Genomic DNA, 21,312 nt, shown 5'->3' with positions numbered 1-21,312 from the left:
TTGTTCTCAACTCGGGGACTGCCTGTACAGTGCTTTAAGTTTACTTGCCTTCAGAGAAAACAGAATTCTGTGTGTCCAGAGGCAGCTTAGATACTCTGAATGCGTCTGAAAGCATAGAAACCCATGTCGACACAGAAACATTTAAACACAGGAGAACTTAATCTGGGAACCATAAAGTTTATTTCTCTGTGTTTAAGTATACCAAATGTAGGAAGCTAGTGTGAATGTAGTCTTAAAGCGGGGTTTCACCCAAAAGTGGAAGCTCCGCTTACCTGCTTCATCCCCCCCCCCCCTTTCGGGTACCCGCCCCCACTTCCGAGAGATCTCACCACGGCAAGAACACTAGGAAGTTCGGCCCCCTCCTCCTTCCCCCGTCTTCAGACAATTCAGAAGACGCAGCGAGCTTTAAGAACTCCACTTTAAGTGTTGGTGACTCAGAATACATTGAACTGTTGCATTGAAAGCCAGGCCAAAGAAGTCAATTTGACAGCCAGCCAACTTGCATTTTCAGATAAATATAAGCAATGGGAAGCAGTGTACTTGCCTCAGAGCAGGCTTTGCTTAATAGGCTGTTAAAAGAAGTATGGGTTTTGTTTGTTTTTTTGTCTATTCATACTTGCCTAGGTCGATGCAGCATCAGACCGATACTGCATCTGTCTCCCGCCTCTTCACTGAGAACCGAGCCACCGAACATTGCCAATGACTCGGTTCTCTCACCTCCGTGAGCTGCCTGTCAGTCAGCATCTCTCCTGCTCTGCTCCTCCACGCTTATTGGAGTGCTGAGCTGTGGAGTGGCGGGGAGCAAGCGTCTCGCTGAGACTGCCATCAGTCCAGGCACCTGGCAGATCCAGACTTCCTAATTCGTGATGACGCGGTGCCTGGACTGATTCCAGTGACGTCAGTGGATAGTGGACTTCAGACCGCTCTCCGCTGACAAATTGCACTCCTGTGACCCATAGGAGAAGTGCAGCCTTTTTTGCCCCATTGAGAATGTTTACCTTTGCTTCCTGCCCCATGGCCAAAACAAGAAGTTAGTGGAAATCCCTAAAAAGACAAGGAATTTACTAGTGTCCCCATTGGAAAATTTCCCCTCTATTACTTTTCTGGGGACAACCCAAATATTGGAAATTTCTTTTACTTTCACTTTCAATGTTAAAGGTAAACAGGACAAATAGAGAGGGTGAATCTCCTTAACAGGGGCACAGACATCAGTAATAACTGACCAGTGTTCAGATTCCTCTCCCATCTATCTAAAATTAAAATAAAAGTTTTGCCTTTAGTTTATAATTTAAGCTGACCATACACAGCTCAAACTTGGTCAAGTCAACTGTAGGTGGCCCTTTTTGGCTCTACCTGGCTTCACAAAAGTTGATGGTAAAATAGGAGAAAAGTGCAATATTATCAGCCGAACAGTGACTTCAATCAATTCAAATCCATGTATGGCCGGCTTAACACTCACTCTTTTTAATAACGGTAGAATCAGTGAAAAAGCCAGGGCAGCTCTTATATACATGTATTTATCATTTTTTTGTTATTTTTTTTCTATTTACTGTGAGATTTGGAGCTAGATTTGGTAAGATCCACTGTACTGTTTACTCTTCTCCTTGCTGGAGAGAAAGCTGTACCTGGAGAGGCCTGCAGTGCAAGGATCTCCCTGCTCCCTGCTGCTTCATTCTGTAGATTATTGCTCCAACTCCCCTTCTGCTGCTTGGAATATTGCTCCACCAATCATCAGGGAGGCAGATCTGAAATGATGACGGAAAGTCCTACTCCTCTACCCCTCCAAGAAGTCCGTAATGGAGGGGAAAAAAAACAGCAGCTGCAGGAAGCCTACAGACAATACCAAATGATTAGTGTTTTACCCTTCACTTGCAGTATTGGTCCTCTTTAATCAAAGTCGTAATAGTGGATGGTCCACACAGTAATGTTCACACAGTGGGAAGGTTGTGAAAACTTTAGTAAAATCTGGGAAGCATTTCTTTTAAAGTAAATTTTTTTCTTCTAGGTTTTTTATTCCATGTTGGATCAAATGTATCATGGAGAGCACCCCCTGAAAAGCTCAACAACAGACATTTTAAGGGAAACCCAGGAGAAGTTCTATGGATTACCATATATACCTCATACAGTGAGTACATTGTTCGGCAAATGTTCCTGTTGCGCCTTCCTTCAGTATTACATCCTTCACATCATGTGTCTGTTCTTATACCTACAGTCTTTTATGTTTAACAAGTCATAGCTAACATTAAAATAGAACTGTTATTACTAAAGAGAGGATTTTTGATTGGATGCCCTGTGTTGTGGTATTCAGCATTGATTGGCAGCTGTTACCCTGACTCCATTTAGTGTCTTGTGTATCTCCTTGCCTTGATTATTCTGTGCTGCACTGCATAGCAGAGAGTAGTTTGGACAGGATCTATAGTAGTGGATGTATGATAGTTGGATTCACTGACAAATACAGTCATGTGACCAGCCATCTTCGTACTATGCATGGGGCTGGATTGTTTGCATCTAAAACAACTTTCTGATTCAATAATCTACTCGGGCTTCACTAAGGTAAAATGGAAGGTTTGATCATTGGAGAGTTCGTCACCATGTGTGTGCAGCTCATAACGGGGCAATTTGTTGTCCCTTGTAGGGTACAGGTACTGGCATTTGCTTTGACTACTTATGTCTGTCAGACTCAGCAAGGGCAAACCTGTTGAAATTTAGGCAATTAGGATTTTCTTCTAAATAAAAATGATTGAGACAACAGTTTCTATGGCCCTTTTGGTAGGCTTTTTTTTTTTCAGTCAATGCTGATAACACCAGCAATGGCCATCTTTTGTTGCTTTGGTCCTGTTGCCTAACATTTGGATACTTTAGAAAATAACAAGCCTTAATATGGATAATATGAACTTTTTTACTTGGATATTCACACTTTATGTGCTACTTTTACAAAATGATTTCTATTTGTTTTTTTCTCCCTTTTAATCCATTCTGTTGATTCCTTTTAGGCAAGCTTTCGTACAATCAAATTGTAATGTGTATAGCTAGATTAGGAGCTGGAGTGTCTGCACTGTAAGCAAGTCAGTGGGATATGTAGGATGAAGAAAGAAGTGGGGGGGGGGGGTTCTCTACTTGCAATCTTCATAGACTGTGCTGCTATCTCTCTGTGGTGCAACATCTGTTAGAAAATAGGAAATCAGACATCTGTTCTTTCTAACCACCTTAAATGATGAGTAATGTAAAATACACAGCCAAGTCTGTCAGATAACCACTTGTATGTCTGAAGTGTCTATTATCTACTACTACTATCTGTAGTAGTTGTCATTTAGAAGAAATTCACTGATTGACAGATCAGTTGGGCAAAATATGCAGAACACACCAGTGAGGCTGTCCAGTAGGTTTGTCACTATGGTTATCTAACCTTACACTTTTCTGTGAATTGGATGCTGAAGCTGTGAAAACTAAAGGTAGTCATCATAGCAAGTGTACTAATGTTGGCTGGCTAAAGTATTTTTTTTTTTTTTTATTGGCCCATCTCTGCAATAGTAAACAAATAGGTGTGCTAACCCTATAAGAGATCTGCAGCACATATGTGTAACCATATTCAAGACTGTGATGAGCAAATTTCCTCCAATGCCAACAGCAGTGTTAGGTAACATACTTATTCACAACATAATGGGGAAGAAATGGCAAACTTCATAGTATGAGACTGTATATGACACTTAATTTATTAAAAAGAGTGAGTGTTAAAGTGGCTGTAAACCCTAGAACCCCCCCCCAAAAAAAAAGAAAACCTGCAAGACAAAGGCATAATTAGCTAGTATGCATGGCATACTAACTCATTATGTATTATCTTAGATCGAAGCCCCCGCAGCGGTCCTTGTACCCCGCTCCGGCCGGAGTTACTTCCGGGTATCACGGACTCCAGCACTGTGATTGGCTGGAGCCACGATAACGTTACTCCCATGCATGCGTGCAGGAGTCGTCGGTAATGGCACACTCACTGAAGCGACGGCACGTACGTGCCATTGCTTCAGTGTGCATGTGCTGTTGACATCTGCACATGCAGATACAGTTGATATTTCCTAAACCGTGCAGGTTTAGGAGATATCCGAGGTAGCTACAGGTAAGCCTTATTATAGGCTTACCTGTAGCAAAAAGTGGTTGTAAAGGGTTTACAACCACTTTAAGCTGACCATACATGGATTTGAAATACGGCCAGATCAGCAGAGACTGGCTGAGATTCGTGTCAACCGTGTTAGTTTGTGTCAATGCGTTTCTGGACTCCTGCCAGACCCTTGCATCTTTCATCCAGTGCTGCACTGACGCTCTGGATTCTGAGTCATGGGGAAAGCAAAAGAATTGTCAAGGATCTGTGGGAAAAGGTAGTTGAACTGTATAAGTCAGGGAAGGGGTATAAAAAGGTATCTAAGGAATTTAGAATGGCAATCAGCAGTGTTCAAACTCTTATCACAAAGTGGAAAATGAGGGGTTCTGTTGAAACCAAACCACGGTCAGGTAGACCAAATATAATTTCAGCCACAACTGCCAAGAAAATTGTTTGGGATGCAAAGAAAAACCCACAAATAACTTCAGGTGAAATACAGGACTCTCTGAAAACGTGGTGTGGCTGTTTTCAAGATGCACAATAAGGAGGCACTTGGAGAAAGATGGGCTGCGTGGTCGAGTCACCAGAAGACATTACTATGCAAATGCCACAAAGTATCCCACTTACAATACGCCAAACAGCACAGACACAAGCCTCAAACCTTCTGGCACAAAGTCATTTGGAGTGATGAGACCAAAATTGAGCTTTTTGGCCACAACCATAAACACTACATTTGGAGAGGAGTCAACAAGGCCTATGATGAAAGGTGCACCATTCCTACTGTGAAACACGGAGGTGGATCGCTGAGGTTTTCAGGATGTGTGACTTATAAAGGCACAGGAAATTTGATCAAAAATTGTTGGCAAGATGAATTCAGTATGTTATCAAAAAATACTGGAGGAACATTTGCATTCATCAGCCAGGAAGCTGCGCATGGGACATATTTGGACATTACAACATGACAATGATCCAAAACACAAGGCTAAGTCGAGCTGTCATTGGCTACAGCAGAATGAAGTGAAGGTTGTGGAGTGGCCATCTCAGTCTCCTGACCTCAATATCATTGAGCAGTTTTACCATCTGAGAAGATAAAAAAAAAAATATATATATATATATATATATATATATATAAAATTATGCACAACCGTATATGTAAACGGTGTTCACATCACACATGTAAGGTATTGCCGTGAACGTTTGCACGAGAGCAATAATTCTAGCACTAGACCTTCTCTGTATCTCTAAACCGGTAACCTTTAAAACTTCACCTATGGAGGTTTTTAAGTACCATAGTTTGTCGCCATTTCACGAACGTGTACAATTTTAAAGCTTGACATGTTAGGTATCTGTCTACTCAGTGTAACTTAATCTTTCATAAAAAAAATATCATGTGACCCATTCTCTAGGGTCTCTGCTAAAAAAATATAATGTTTGGAGATTCTAAGTAATTTTCTATCAAAAAATACTGATTTAAACCTGTAAACAAGATCTGGTCTTCAAGTGGTTAAAGGGGAGGATTGTCTGGGTTTGGGGAGGGGATTGCACAGTATAGGTCTACTTTAAACTCCATCTTTTGTACATACATTGTATTGTACATGGAAGCTATTATATTTAATTTTCTGGAGTGCACCATTCCAAAATAACATTATCCTACTGGTTTGCTTTTCTCCGCAGTCACTTTCTATATTTGTTATGATATGTTGATCTCTTTGTAACAAGCCTGATTAACTGCTTGGGTTTGGTAGCTCCCTCGAGAAAGTCACAATAGTAGTAAGCCACAAATGACTGCCCAACCCACCTGGCTTATGTCTGGAACCACGTAAGTGGTTAATTGGATGTTAAATTCCGATCCTCATCCCCCTGAGTAAATAGGTTCTAAATATTTACCTTTCCTGCCATCCTATATGTATTGATGACAGTTTTGCACAAACAGCGAAGTGTCGCAAACTAGACCTTTTTAATCTTCTGTTATATTCCGCAAGCATAATGAAAACAGTCTCTCAGCTGGTTTATTTTAGTCTTCCAAATCAAACACATTTTTAGCTGCAGACAAATTATTTGGCAGTAGGGCCCTGGCGTTTGTATTCCCCCCCCCCAATCTGCTGAACTCCGTAACCAAGTTTAAAAGCTGAAACATAAAAGAGAATATCTATCTGAAATGTTCTTTACAGTTTTGGATAGCAAGAGAAATCTTTGAATTCTGTTGGGTTTCTATTGTTGCCTCTAGTACCTGCAGGGAGATTTATCACCACTTTCTGCTCTGATTACACAAGCAGAAGTGAGGAGCAATCTCTCCTGTTAGAATACATTTAACAAAAACCTGAAAGAGGTTCCAACCTTCCCCTACTCTATGAATGAAAAAGATCCTTATCTAGTGAGGCCCGCCCTATAGCAGATTTAATGCTACAGGGTGGCACCCCTGTGCACAATCGTGTGTGTGTGTGTGTGTGTATATGTGTGTATATATATATATATATAATAAATGTGTGTCTTTGTGTGATATTCTGCACTTCTGCCAAGGGGGCGTGCCGCTTCTGCTCTGATCACTCACAGCCAAAGCCGAACTGTGGATGCCGGGCACCAGATGTCAGCCGGCATAGCCGGGAATACAATTCATCACTTCCCTTAGTAAAAGCAGCACACATAGTACAGTAAAACACAGGCTAGGCACACAGTTAACCCTTTGATTGTCCTTGATGTTTAACCCCTTCCCAGCCAGTGTCTTTAGTACAGTAACAGTGCATATTTTTAGCACTGATGACTGTATTAGTGTCACTGGTTTCCACAAAGTGTCAGTAAGTGTCAGCTGCAATACATTTTATTTGGGTACAGCATTGTCAAAGTAATACAGTGCTATATCTCAAAAAATGCCCTGGTCACGAAGGGGGTAAATCTTCCGGAGGTCAAGTGGTAATTAGCTTTTTATGTAGCCATTCTCTTAATTTTCTGTCCCAGTGACAAAGCAATAAGTTAAAGATGAATCTATCCAAGAAGGTCACACATAGCAACAAAAACCTGATGGAAGTTTGAACCCTAGCCATGGTAGTCCAAACTAACATAAGTGTCGACTGCAGTTTTTACTTTAAAACGGAAATTTACCCATAACAGCTTGATACAAAATAATGTTATTTAGAAAGGAACATACATTCAACAATAATAATTCTGCTACCAAAATTAGTGTGTGCTGTAAATTACCTCCAGCATTGCTCCTGTGTCTTCTTGCTGGAGGCTGCCATTTTGCTGAAGTCCAGAGCCCCTAAACAGCAGTAAATCATAAGGCGAAGCTAAACCCATCGATTTTAACCATTTCAAAAAACTAAATGCTGGGAATGCTAACTGTTACTATTGCTTTTGTCTTCAACCAAACTGTCAAACCATCAAATGGCTGGTGCGATAATTGATCACATGTGCAGCACCATGACAGTTGCAGTAAAAGATAGGAGGGTTTAATTTTGCTTTAAGGCTATCAGCAGATTGGCCTCTACAAACTCAGGTGTGATTAAAAATAGAGAGCAACTTAGCATGTGCAGAGCGGGGTGAGCCAGTCTATTATTGGATTTTATTTTTATGCCTCTATGCTCACCCATGGAGTTATTTTTAGTGATAATGCTCCGACTCAAATTGCACACGTATAGGTGAATCGTAAAATTAGAATGTCATCAAAAATGTTATTTCAGTAATTCAATTAAAAAAGTGAAACTCGTGCATTAAATAGATTCATTACACACAGGGTGATTTATTTCAAGCAGTTCTTTCTTTTAATTTTGATGAATATGGCTTACAGTTAGTGAAAACCCAAAATTCAGTATTTCAGAAAATTTGAATATTTATATACATAAGATCTATAAAAAAAACAAAAAAGTTTTTTAATACAGAAATGTTGGCTTACTGAAAAGTATAGCCATGTACAGTATCAGTATGGTATGCACTCAATACATGGTCAGGGCTCTTTTCGCATGAATTAATGCATCAATGCCATGTCATGGAGGCTATTAGCCTGCGGCACTGCTGAGGTGTTATGGAAGCCCAGGTTGCTTTTGATATCGGCCTTCAGCTCGTCTGCTGATGGGTCTGGTGTCTCATCTTCCTCTTGACAATACCCCACAGATTCTCTATGAGGTTTATGTCAGGCACGTTTTCTGGCCAATCAAGCATACCATGATCATTAAACCAGGTGTTGGTATTTTTGGCAGTGTGGGCAGGTGCCAAGTCTTGCGGGAAAATGAAATCAGCATCTCCATGAAGCTGTTCGGCATAGGGAAGCATAAAGTGCTCTAGAATTTCCTGGTAGAGGGTTGCGCTGACTTTGGACTTGATGAAACACAGTGGGCCAACACCAGCAGATGACATGGCTCCGCAATCATCACCGACTATGGAAACCTCCCACTGCACCTCATTTTGTGCCTCTCTGCTCTTCCTCCAGACACTGGGACCTTGATTTCTAAATGAAATGTAAAATTGACTTTCATCCAAAAAGAGGACTTTGGAGCACTGAGCAACAGTCCAGTCCTTTTTCTCCTTGGCCCAGGTAAGACGATTCTGACATTGCCTCTGGTTCAGGAGTGGCTCGACACAAGGAATGTGACAGTTTTAGCCTATGTCCTGGATAGGTCTGCGTGTGGTGGCTCTTGAAGCACTGATACCAGCTGTAGTCCACCCCTTGTGAATCTCAACCCCTTCCCTGTCTTCTGGACAACTGTCAAGTCAGCCGTCTTCCCCATAATTGTGTAACTACTGAACCAGACTGATAGACCATTTAAAGGCTCAGGATACCTTTAAAGGTATTTTGAGTTAGCTGATTAGAGTGTGACACCATGAGTCTACAATATTCTAATTTGCTGAGATACTGAATTTTGGGTTTTTACTAGCTGTAATTCATAATCATCAAAATGAAATGAAAGAAATGCTTGAAATACATCTATATATATATAATGAATCTATATAATACGAGTTTCACTTTTTGAATTGAATTACTGCAATAAATTTAACTTTTTTGATGATCTTACTTTTTTAGATGCACCTGTAGTTGGCCTCGCCCAATACTCCCTTGAAGTACAATTTACTTCCAGGAAATGTGTTGTCATGTTTCCACCCTTTTTCCTTTTGTATCGTCAGAATTTGATATGTAAATTTATGAAATGGTAGACATGAAATATACAGATAGGCATGGGTGGGGACATTGTTGAACATAGAAGCAATATGCTAGAGCAGGGGTTTCCAAACTTTCTAAACCAAGGGCCTGTTCTTCAGACTTTAGGGGGCCAGACTCTGGCCAGTGGGAGTAGCCCCAGTGTCAATGGGAGTAAACAATGCCACATCTTTAGTAGGCGGATTAAGACTCCATCATTGGTGTCAGTGAAAGGAATAGCGCCCGATCATTGGTGTCAGTGGGAGGAATAGTGCCCCATCATTGGTGTCAGTGAGAAGAATAGTGCCCCAACCTTGGTTTCAGTGGGGGGAATACTGGCCCATCATTGGGGTAAGTGGGTGGGAATCCTGGCCCATCATTGGAGTCAGTGGGTGGGAATACTGGCCTTCATAGTTATCCATGGAAAGAATTGCACCCCATTGTTGGTGTCAGTGGCAAGAATTACGCTCCCTTTGTTGATGTCAGTAGGGGGAATAGTTCCCCAAGGGCAAGATAAAGGCAAGCAAAGGGCTGCAGTTTGGAGACCACTGTACTAGACTGTTATTGTAAATATTATGTCTGTCTAATATGACTTTTTTATATATTTTTTATTAATTTTGATGTTAACAGTGATTACATTTTACTGTATGAAATGAGTTCTGTACTCATCAAAAAAAAAAAAAAAAAGTTTTCCCTTCTTATATATTCTATATTCTGGTTAGGATTTGGTACATTGTATTGTATCAGCCCATTACTTAGTATTACTGTATATAGAAGTCCTTTTTCCTGCCAAAGCATTTTTTAGTTCATTGATATACTTAGCGGTTTGCTCATAGTGCAACTTGAAAGAAGCTAACTAGGTGTAAGAGTTCCAGTGTGATCACAGTAGCTCCGGTCCTATATGAGGAGGGCATCCAGACAACAGACTGCCCCAGGGATAAAGGGTTTTGTTTTAAGTAAAGTGGATAACTCTGATTTAAGTAGGCGGTGTTCTACTTTTGTGGTTGGCTCTATAAATTTCAGCTTTCACTATTACAGGAATTACCATTACTTTCACGCTTAATTCCCATTTATGAAAAAGTGTGTTGGGTCACAGCCTAGTATTACAATGATTGACATGCCACTGTTTTCTCATGTAATTACACTGTCAGGAAAACCTGGGATGTTTCAGTTCTGTCACATAAACCTGACTGTACCGTCCTCGCCTTCATAATGTAATGGAATAGGGTGTCGCCTTTCTGGCTGCTTCTGGGGATTTATTTTTTTCTGCATGTATTGAAGCTTTGTTACACGATGTAACCCGTATTTCAAGTCTAATTTTATTCATTTATGAGGCATATAAAAATGGAATCTCTGGATCAAAATCGTTCAAGGAATGATGTTATGGTATTAACGAACCATATGATGTGACAATTAGTGTGTAATAGGTAATATTTCCCGCCCCCTCCATAAAAATTAAGTTATGTAGCTTAAAGGCAACCCATTTTAGCACTAAACTTAAAGTGTTACTAAACCCAGGACCCTGCATTCACTATATCTGGTCTCCCACAGTACACAGAACATGGAAATGCAATAGTTTTAGTAAATAAATATCTTTTTCATCAGCAGTTAACAGTCTTGTGACTTTTATCAGTGTCTGGTTAAAGCTTGTCTGGACAGTGCTGATTGGCCCTGTGCTGATCACATGCCCTCTCCCAAGTAGAAAAAAGAAAGAAACTCTAGAAATACACACCAAACTGAGCATGTACAGCTTGTCCCATCGTCTCTGTTCTATCAGGAGATGGTTTGGGGACTGTGGAAGAAAGGGTTGAACAGAGAAGGTAGAGTATTAACCCCTTAGGTTCCATAGGGAGTATAACAAAGATGTTTTACTGCATATACAGACTGATTTTACTGTATATACAGACTGATTTTACTGTTGTGGGTTTAGTAACACTTTAAAGCACAGCTAACAAAAATTATAAGTAGTATATTGCCACTTAGTAGTACTTGGATGTACATAGTTAGGTTGAAAAAAAGACACAAGTCCATCTAGTTCAACCATAAATAAAATAATATCTAACAATCCCATATACCCAATCGTGCACCCACAGTTGATCCAGAGAAAGGCGAAAAACCCCAGCAAAGCAGGATCCAATTTGCTACAGCAGGGGAAAAAAATTCCTTTCTGACCCCCCCAAGAGGCAATTGAATTTTCCCTGGATCAACTTTACCTATAAATGTTAGTACCCAGTTATATTGTGTGCCCTTAGGAAAGAATCCAGGCCTTTCTTAACCACTTGCCGACCGCCGCACGACGATATACGTCGGCAGAATGGCACGGGCAGGCATATGGGCGTATATATAAGTCCCTGCCTTCCCGCGGGTGGGGGGCCCGATCGGGCCCCCCCCCGGTGCCTGCGGCGGTCGGTATTCGTTCGAATAGAAATGCTCCGTGACATCACTTCCTCTCCTGTAATGTAAACACAGGAGAGGAAGTGATGTAATCTCTCCTCCGTGTCGGTATTTTTCGTTCCGGCACCGAGGAGAGAGGATCGGTGAGTTGCACCAACACACCACACGTACAGTAGAACATGCCAGGCACACTCACACCCCCCCCTTTACCCCCCGATCACCCCCCCAATTACCCCTGCCCCCCCCCCCCCCCCCCCAGTCACAGTGACACCAATTGCATTTTTTTTTTTTTTTGCATTGGTGTCATTTGGGACTGTAATAACTGTTAGGGCAGTTAGGGTTAGCCCCCTTTAGTTCTAATGTGCCCCCCTAACCCCCCCAATAAAGGTTTAACCCCGTGATCACCCCCCGTCGCCAGTGTCACTAAGGCTGGGTTCACATTGCAGCGGTTTATGAGAACGAATGTGATTCGCACCGCACTGCAGTGCAAATCACATCCGATCTCTGTGCGATTCGAGTTCAGCCATACAGATAGTATGGCTGAATTCGCACCACACCCGCCGCAAATTCGCACGGGACCCTTTTTTTGGTCCGCAGCAGAATCGGATTGCATGGGTGTTCACACCATGCGATCCGAGTTTGCAGATCGCACTGCGATATGCGAACTGATCTGGGGGTGTCATTAACATTTCACTGACACTCCCAGCAGTTCGCATAGGGCAGTGTGAACTGCCGCCGGGAGGCATGCGATGCGGGAACCCGCCGCGGATTCGTGGCGTTCCCGCATCGCTCCAGTGTGAACCCAGCCTAATAAGCGATCATTTTTCTGATCGCTGTATTAGTGTCACAGGTGACGCTAGTTAGGCAGGTAGGTATTTAGGTTCGCCGCAACTTTTTATAGCGCCAGGGACCCCCATATACTACCGCATAAAGCCCCCTGATTGCCCCCTAGTTAACTCTTTCACCAGTGATCACCATATAACGGTTACAGGTGACGCTGGTTGGTTAGTTATTTTTTTATAGTTTCAGGGCACCCGCCATTTATTACCTAATAAAGGTTTAACCCCCTGATCACCCGGCGGGTGTCATTTGTGACTGTAATAACTGTTAGGGCAGTTAGGGTTAGCCCCCTTTAGTTCTAAGGTACCTCCCTAACCCCCCCAATAAAGGTTTAACCCCGTGATCACCCCCCGTCGCCAGTGTCACTAAGGCTGGGTTCACATTGCAGCGGTTTGAGAACGGATGTGATTCGCACCGCACTGCAGTGCAAATCACATCCGATCTCTGTGCGATTCGAGTTCAGCCATACAGATAGTATGGCTGAATTTGTGTCGCACCCACCGCAAACTCGCACGGGACCCTTTTTTTGGTCCGCAGCAGAATCGGTTTGCATGGGTGTTCACACCATGCGATCCGAGTTTGCAGATCGCACTGCGATATGCGAACTGATCTGGGGGTGTCATTAACATTTCACTGACACTCCCAGCAGTTCGCATAGGGCAGCGTGAACTGCCGCCGGGAGGCATGCGATGCGGGAACCCGCCGCGGATTTGTGGCGTTCCTGCATCGCTCCAGTGTGAACCCAGCCTAATAAGCGATCGTTTTTCTGATCGCTGTATTAGTGTCACAGGTGACACTAGTTAGGCAGGTAGGTATTTAGGTTCGCCGCAGCTTTTTATAGCGCCAGGGACCCCCATATACTACCGCATAAAGCCCCCTGATTGCCCCCTAGTTAACCCTTTCACCAGTGATCACCATATAACGGTTACAGGTGACGCTGGTTGGTTAGTTATTTTTTTATAGTTTCAGGGCACCCACCATTTATTACCTAGTCTCACTAGTGTACCCCTAAATTTAGGGGTGTCTACTTTCCAAAATGGGGTCATTTGGGGGGCGTTTGTGCCATCTTGGCATTTTATGGCCTTCAAAACTGTAACGCCCTTAGAAAACCTGAAGGCGGTTCTTGGCTTTCGGGGCCCCGTACGCGGCTAGGCTCCCAAAAAATCCCACACATGTGGTATCCCCGTACTCAGGAGAAGCAGCAGAATTTATTTTGGGGTGTCATTTCACATATGCCCATGGCATGTGTGAGCAATATATCATTTAGTGACAACTTTGTGTAAAAAATTTTTATCAAAAATATTCAATCGCTTGAGGCAAAAAAATAAAATATTCAATGGGCTCAACATGCCACTTATCAATTTCCTTAGGTGGTCTACTTTCCAAAATAGGGTCATTTGGGGGGGTTTTGTACTGCCCTGCCATTTTAGCACCTCAAGAAATGAGATAGGCAGTCGTAAACTAAAAGCTGCGTAAATTCCAGAAAACGTACCTTAGTTTGTAGATGTGATAACTTTTGCGCAAACCAATAAATATACAGTTATTGACTTTTTTTTTACCAAAGACATGTGGCTGAATACATTTTGGCCTAAATGTATGACTAAAATTGAGTTTATTGGATTTTTCTAATAACAAAAAGTAGAAAATATAATTTTTTTTCAAAATTTGCAGTCTTTTTCCATTTATATCGCAAAAAATAAAAATCGCAGAGGCAATCAAATACCATCAAAAGAAAGCTCTATTTGTGGGAAGAAAAGGACGCAAATTTTGTTTGGGTACAACATTGCATGACCGCGCAATTACCAGTTAAAGCAGCGCAGTGCCAAATTGTAAAAAGACCTCTGGTCATTTACCAGCAAAATGGTCCGGTCTGAAAGTGGTTAAAGAAATCTACTGAGCTGGCCAGAACCACCTCTGGATGGAGTCTATTCCACATTTTCACAGCTCTCACTGTGAAGAAACCTTTCCATATTCAGAGATTAAAACGCTTTTCCTCCAGGCTTCTAGAATGCCCCCGTGTCCTCTGTGTTGACCGTAAAGTGAATAACTCAACACCAAGTTCACTGTATGGACCCCTTATATATTTGTACATCTTAATCATATCCCCCTTTAATCTCCTCTTCTCAAGAGAGAATAAATCCAGTTCCTCTCCTCATAGCAGAGCTCCTCCATGCCTCTTATCAGTTTGGTTGCCCTTCTCTACACTTTCTCCAGTTCTCCCGTTTATTCTTTTTGAGAACTGGTGCACAAAACTGAACTGCATATTCCACATGAAATCTTACTAATGATTTGTTCAGGAGCAAAATTATATCTCTCTCTCTCTGGAGTCCATACCTTAATACAAGAAAGGACTTTGCTCCCTTTGGAAATCGCAGCTTGGCATTGCATGTAATGGCTGCAATAGTTTTCTTTTTTTCAAGCTTTTTTTCTTTCTTACCTTTTTTCTTAAAGTAATCATGCAAATGACACACTTTTTACCTGGCTACTCTCACTCCTTTGCTGTACCTATGGAGGGAGCCATTGTTAAAGACATATTTGAAGTCAAGTCTGTGTATTTGTTCATCTCGATTAAACTGTGGATTTTTGGCATTTTCTGGTTTACACAATCACATGAATCACCAACTATTATTCAAATGAAATTTGTAGGTTTAAAATGATTGAAAATAACCGTATTGAAATTAACATATTAAAGGTTATATGAGATTTTTGATGTCTGTTGACAGTTGCCCAAAAGTGGGTATGTTGAGATGCCCAGATTGTGCTGGGATACTGAGCCTACACCCCTCCATCATATGCACATCTCATAAGGCAGCACTGTTGTAATGGGTCAGATTGGCTCTTCTCATGGTCCTCTGGTCTAAATCAGTGTTCTTCCTTGTATGAACGCAGCATACGCAGAATATTTTCATTCCTGTGCCAGCTGGTATCTGTATTTATTTTAGAAATTTAGTCCTGCTGTGTACCACCCAGAGTATAGGCATACACCAGCACTGGTTAACATCCCACAGTATGAGTAATGCAATGTGAATAACCAATTCTGGATATTACAATGTAAAAAAAACTGTACATAGGCTTACAAAACATGCAAGTCGCTGTATAGCGTAGGAGAGCAGAGCAGTGGCATTATTAATCCCATCCTAGTGTGGAACAGAAGGAAACGGCTTACAAGATTCTGCTCTTTTGGTATAGAACGCCTGAAATTTTAAATAAATATGATCCCAAGACCCCTGCAATGTGCTGGAGATGTCGGGGAGATATAGGTTCCCATTTCCATATCTTCTGGGCATGCCCATTGATCCGCCCATTTTGGATTACAATACAATCCTTCGTCCAAGACTTGTTTGAGATTTCCCTCCCATTAGACCCTCTGTATTTCTTACTAGGGTTACCGATTCCTGGACTCTCTAGACATGCTCAGAAGCTCGCCACCTTTATTTTGTTAGCAGCTAAGAGAGCTATCCCTATACGGTGGCTATCACGTACCCCGCCCACTTTCCCCCAAGTCTTGCAGAACCTAGAACATATCGGCCGTATGGAAAAGCTTACAGCCATAGTCCATGACACTATGCCTCCGTTCTCTATGATTTGGGATCTGTGGTATCGCTCTAAACTATATACTGCTACTTAATATAGTCTTCTGATTTTGGACCTCCTACGCTGAGTTTAAGGCTCAAATTGAACGTTCACACTGTTCCATGCCCTTCTAAAGGAATGAAGTTTCCACATTTCCTGCTCACTGTCCTATGCCTATTTGATTGTGACGATTGCTGTTTTGTACCACAAATAATTGTTAATTTATGTGAGGATATACTGAATGTGCTGAAATATCCTGCCTTCCCCCCCCTCCCCTTTCTTCCCTCCCCTCTCCTCCCTCCCCCCCTCTCTGTTTCTGATTTGTCTTATATGATGGACTTACTGTTTACCTGTGCATTTATGCAAACACTTTGTCATTGTTATCTTTATATTTTCAATAAAAATACAATTAAAAAAAAAAAAAAATTAATCCCATCCTAGTCGCCGCTGCACCAGAGACACTTAGCTGTCAGGCCCTGTTCATATCTAACATGCCTGCTACCCATGCTTGGGATGCCCGGTACACTTTTCTTGTTTCAATACTACTGCTCTGCATAGGCTTTTATGTGATTGCCCAGCTCCTGCACACTCTGCCTAATGAACGATCGATGCAAGATGAAGATAAAGTACAAAACGTTTGGCTATGTATAGAGCGAAAAGCTCACTAACAAGGTCTGCATGTAATTGCAGAGGGGGAGTGGGAGTAATCTATTGGAGGGGGAAGGAAGGTACAGGGTGTGCGTTAATGAGGTCAGCTGGTGAACTATTTATTTGTAACAGTTTTTCCATCCCAAATACCGTATTTCAAAACAAAGCAGGGAGTAATTTAGGAGTTTTCTGTGAAACACACTGGAGGCTGAAGTAAGGCCTGTCCTAAAATACAGAGGAAGGTTTTTCTTTTCTGCAACAGCCTTTAAGGAAGAATAAAATAATTATCAGGGCTAGAAATAGACTCTGCCAGATTCATTTTACCTGCTTACTCATAGAAACAGCCTAGGGACATGTAATGAACATAATTATGCTGTAGATTGGAAGTGAAATTCTTCACATGAAGGCTTAGAGGGGAGCTGACAGAGGCTTCTGCAGCCAAGAGCTGTATTAGTTCTCTGTTTCAGAACATTTTGTATTCCTGTAGTATCAGTACACACATAGCATAGTAGTGAATATAGGCAACAGTTGTTCTATTTCATATGAACTTTACATGATATTTACAAGTTCATTTCATATTAAAAGGATACCACTTTGGCCATGAAAACATATATGTAATTTTACACAAAGCATATAAGCTTCTTGTGGTGTACCTTTTGTTAATACTCTGATTGTTTTCTATGCGACTTACAGGTTTATTTTAGTAGTCATCTTTCTTGATGGCTGCTTGCAAGTTGGCTTGTCAGAGTTTCTAGTTGTGACATGCTCAGTATGCCCAGCAGTCATTACAAAGCAAATTGGTGGTGCACCGTGTCTCCAAAGTATTTTCAATACTGTAAAATAAATAGTAATTGTGGAATTCAGCTGCAAGTCTGACACCATTACTAGTGCTTATTGGATAGATACTGGCTATTGTAGAAAATGTTGGCATAAGTGTCAACAAAAGATACAGTATAAGAAGCCGAATGTTGATTATGCCCATCGTTGATGACCGGGAAAAAAAAAAACTTGGGTAGAGCTAAGGTTGTGGGGAAGGGGCTCTTGTGCTCATCAATATGGGGACAAGGTTGGGGGGGGGCAGGATGGAGCTACCCCTGCCCCAAAGCACCCCCCCCACATTGAGAAAATGTGGCTTGGTATGGTTCAGGAGGGGGGGGGGCGGGTTGCATGCTCAGATAAGTTATGGATGTATTTTGAGAGGGACCCCTACGCTATTTTTTTAATTTTTTTGGCATGGGGTACCCTAAAGGGCCTAGTATGGATTGGGGGGGGGGGGGGGGAGGGGGGCATACAGGTTTTTTCTTGTTTTGCAAAGAATCAGGGAATCCTGTTGACAGCTGATGAATGGTTGGTTATTAAGGACAATTCAGCCGCCTGCTTCTTAACAACCAGCTAGTCACAGTTTTTGCTGTGGGTGCATTTAAGTCTATTACACACAATCTGCTGCAGGAGAAAAAGTCCCTAACACTTTCCAAAAATGCAGTGGCTGAGAAATGTATAGATGTGAACATGTCCATAACCGGATGAGTCGCTACCTCACAGACAACAACCTTCTCGACCCCCTGCAGTCCGGCATCCGTCCACAAGATTCCACTGAAACTGCCCTACTAAACTCACCAATGACCTACTAACTGCTAAAACCAATGGCCATTACTCCATACTTGTACTCTTAGACATTTTTGCTGCCTTCAACACAGTTGACCACCTGCTCCTCCTCAACAAACTACACTCCCATGGCCTCTGTGATTCTGCTTTAACCTGGTTCTCCTACCTATCTCAGCGCACTTTCGGTGTCACAACTCCATCTCCGCTACTCTTCCTCTCTCTGTTGGGGTACCCCAAGGCTCTGTCCTTGGGCCCCTCCTATCTTCCTATTCTTGCTCTATACCTCTTCCCTGGGCCAGTTGATAACCTCACATGGCTTCCCATACCACCTCTATGCTGATGACACACAGATCTATCTCTCCACTCCTCAACTTACCCCCTTGATCTCCTCAGGGACCTCAAACTTACTGAATGACATATCGGTATGGATGTCACACCACTTTGTTAAACTCAATCTTTATAAAACTGATCTTGTTATATTTCCTCTTACCCGGTAGCCGCCCCCCCCCCCCCCCCCCCGACTACCATTAAGATCAACCGCACAACCATTGGTCCCTCCACACATGCCAGGGTGCTGTATAATAATAATAATGACACCATAGTGCAACTTCTTCACTCCATAATTATTTCCCGCCTTGACTACTGCAACTCTCTCCTTAATGACCTATTTTTACGCAGGCTATCCCCCCTTCAGTCTATTATGAATGCTGCTGATAGACTAATACACCTCACTAATCGATCCATGACTGCTGCCCCTCTCTGCCAATCCCTTCACTGGCTTCCCCTACCCCACCGTATAAAATTCAAAATGCTAAGCACAACATAAAAGGCCACCCACAACATTGCCCCCAGCTACATCGCCAACCTCATCTGCAGATATCGCCCAAATTGTCCCCTCTGCTCCTCCCAGGACCTCCTGCTCTCTAACTCCCTTGTTACCTCCTCCCATGCTTGCCTTTAGGACTTCTCCAGAGCCTCTCCCATCTTCTGGAACTCCCTGCCATGGTATATCTGATCAGCCCATACCCTGTCTGCCTTTAGGAGATCCCTGAAGTTCACTTATTCAGGGAAGCCTATCCCACACCCACCTAACAACTTTCCCCAAGCCACCTCCATCAAATCATTCCCCGCATCTATTACCTTTTATACCACCGTCCCCTCTCTTTAGAATGTAAACTCTATGAGCAGGACCCTCATGTCCCTTCCTTATTGAACTGTACTGTAATTGTACTGTTCCCCCTCTACATGGTAGAGGGGGTAGCACTGCGTAAACTGTTGGTGCTATATAAATCGTGTATAATAATAATATTTATAATGTCCCATAGGAAACCAGGTTAAATGGACTTTAGTGCATTTCTGCCAAATGCGCAAAAAATACATTGGTGTGAACCTAGCCTTATGTAGAATCAAGCAATGACCACAGTGTTAGTAATCAAAATACATACATACAGTACAAGAAAGCTAGCATCCATAATTCTAGTAGGGGAATGGCAGATCACAAATTTATACTTAGCAGTTCCATGATCATGTCACCCAACAGCCAGTAATGGTCCTGGAAGGAAACTGCCTGACCGGTTTCGCTGGTATAAACCCTTTCTATAAGGGTTGGAAGTCGTGTTAGGTTCTTTTTAATTTTTGAGTGGATTCATACATCAGCTTAACTTAACTGCATACATCTTGCAGTCAGAATTCCCAAGAAACAACATTTTTTGAGTTGAGTGACCTTTATCTATACAGTCATATTAAAAGCTTCTTAGTCTTGATGGTATGTATTAAATCAAGATCAATCAACACTGATGGGTAAAGCTCCAGGATTTCTGGTGTTATCTTTGTTTGCCCTACCCTTTTTGCATCCAGTGCATTTTCTATTTTAAACATAAACTGTACTATATAGGCAAAAACGGACTTGTGCTTTTGCATTACTTATCATGATACCTCACTTTACATTACAACTAATAGCAGCATCAGCACATATGCTGTTTTTTTTTTCTTTTGCTTAGCAAGCCCCAGCATACTTTTATAAGTTGTGCAGAAATCTACGAGTGCCAATTGTTTTTTGCTGTGCCTTTTAAGATATTTGTAGGTGTAAACAGAACCAAAGGCTTCTTTCAGGTTTTTTGATAATAACAAAAAAAGTTTTTTCCTCATGTACTTTTAATTAACGTAAAACTCTCACAAGCAATACTGTGGCATTTCTTCTGACAAGGTAATAACCCTAGATTGATGTCGGGAGCCATCTTTGATTGCATATTCTGGTTACCTTTGAGCTTGTGTGCACTGAAGGCAGGCAGTGACAGGACCTGCAGATGGCACGTTATCAGAAGCCTCTGGGCCATTCTGCACAACTGTTCTTATTAAATGGATGGAATGTCTGTGGAAGATTTCCTGAGGTGGTTCCAACTTTGCTGTTTCAGAGAATAATGTAGACTTTACTCCATCAATCCAGTCTTACCTGTAATGTAACCTCCAGCCAAGACCAATTTCTTAAAGGGTAACTCCACTTTTGTGGGGGGGGGGATAGCAAATAACAAAAAAATAATATAGCACATATAATTGCGACACTAAACATATTGTAATTTAATTTTATAAAAATTACCTTTGCTTTTCAATCTGCAGCCACTGTAATTTTTCTAAGAATGCATTGCAATATGGCTACATGGAGTTGTTCTGTACACAGAGTGTGTACTGACCACTCCCTAGAAACATCATTTCCTGCTTGTGTGATTGGCTCACTAATGTTCCCATAAGTCTGCCTAAGATACAAGTCAGTTTTCAGGCATCCCCTGCAACAAAAATTTCATTTTTTGGTGAGATACTTTCAATAGGAGCACATCTAAAGGCATGCAGGCCCAGCAGATTTCCTTATTAGTGCCCTGCAGCTGCACACCTGACAGTTAATTATGAAACCACTCCCATTAGACCCACTTAGTACAGAGGCACAGACAAACACACATGGATTACTTCTGAATAACAAAAGGTAGGAATCTGCAACAAAGATTGTTATAATCCTTGCAATGTACATATATCACCC

At 41.9% G+C, this 21,312-nt stretch overlaps 1 protein-coding gene across 1 annotated transcript in view; it reads left to right on the top strand.

The window, feature by feature from the left end:
- MIPEP (mitochondrial intermediate peptidase) overlaps positions 1–21,312 on the top strand; it is a 154,889-nt gene that overhangs the window by 90,896 nt on the left and 42,681 nt on the right. The window contains exon 16 of the mRNA XM_077484030.1: positions 2,006–2,125. Coding sequence (XP_077340156.1) covers positions 2,006–2,125 — 120 coding nt within the window. The remainder of the gene's footprint in view (positions 1–2,005; positions 2,126–21,312) is intronic.

The sequence above is a fragment of the Lithobates pipiens genome, unplaced genomic scaffold (assembly GCF_037356315.1).
Source record: "Lithobates pipiens isolate NorthernLeopardFrog02 unplaced genomic scaffold, aLitPip1_a1.2 Scaffold_16, whole genome shotgun sequence".
NCBI classification, from domain to species: domain Eukaryota; kingdom Metazoa; phylum Chordata; class Amphibia; order Anura; family Ranidae; genus Lithobates; species Lithobates pipiens.
Note: the sequence above shows the minus strand (reverse complement) of the source record. Positions and strands in the feature narration are given on the sequence as shown.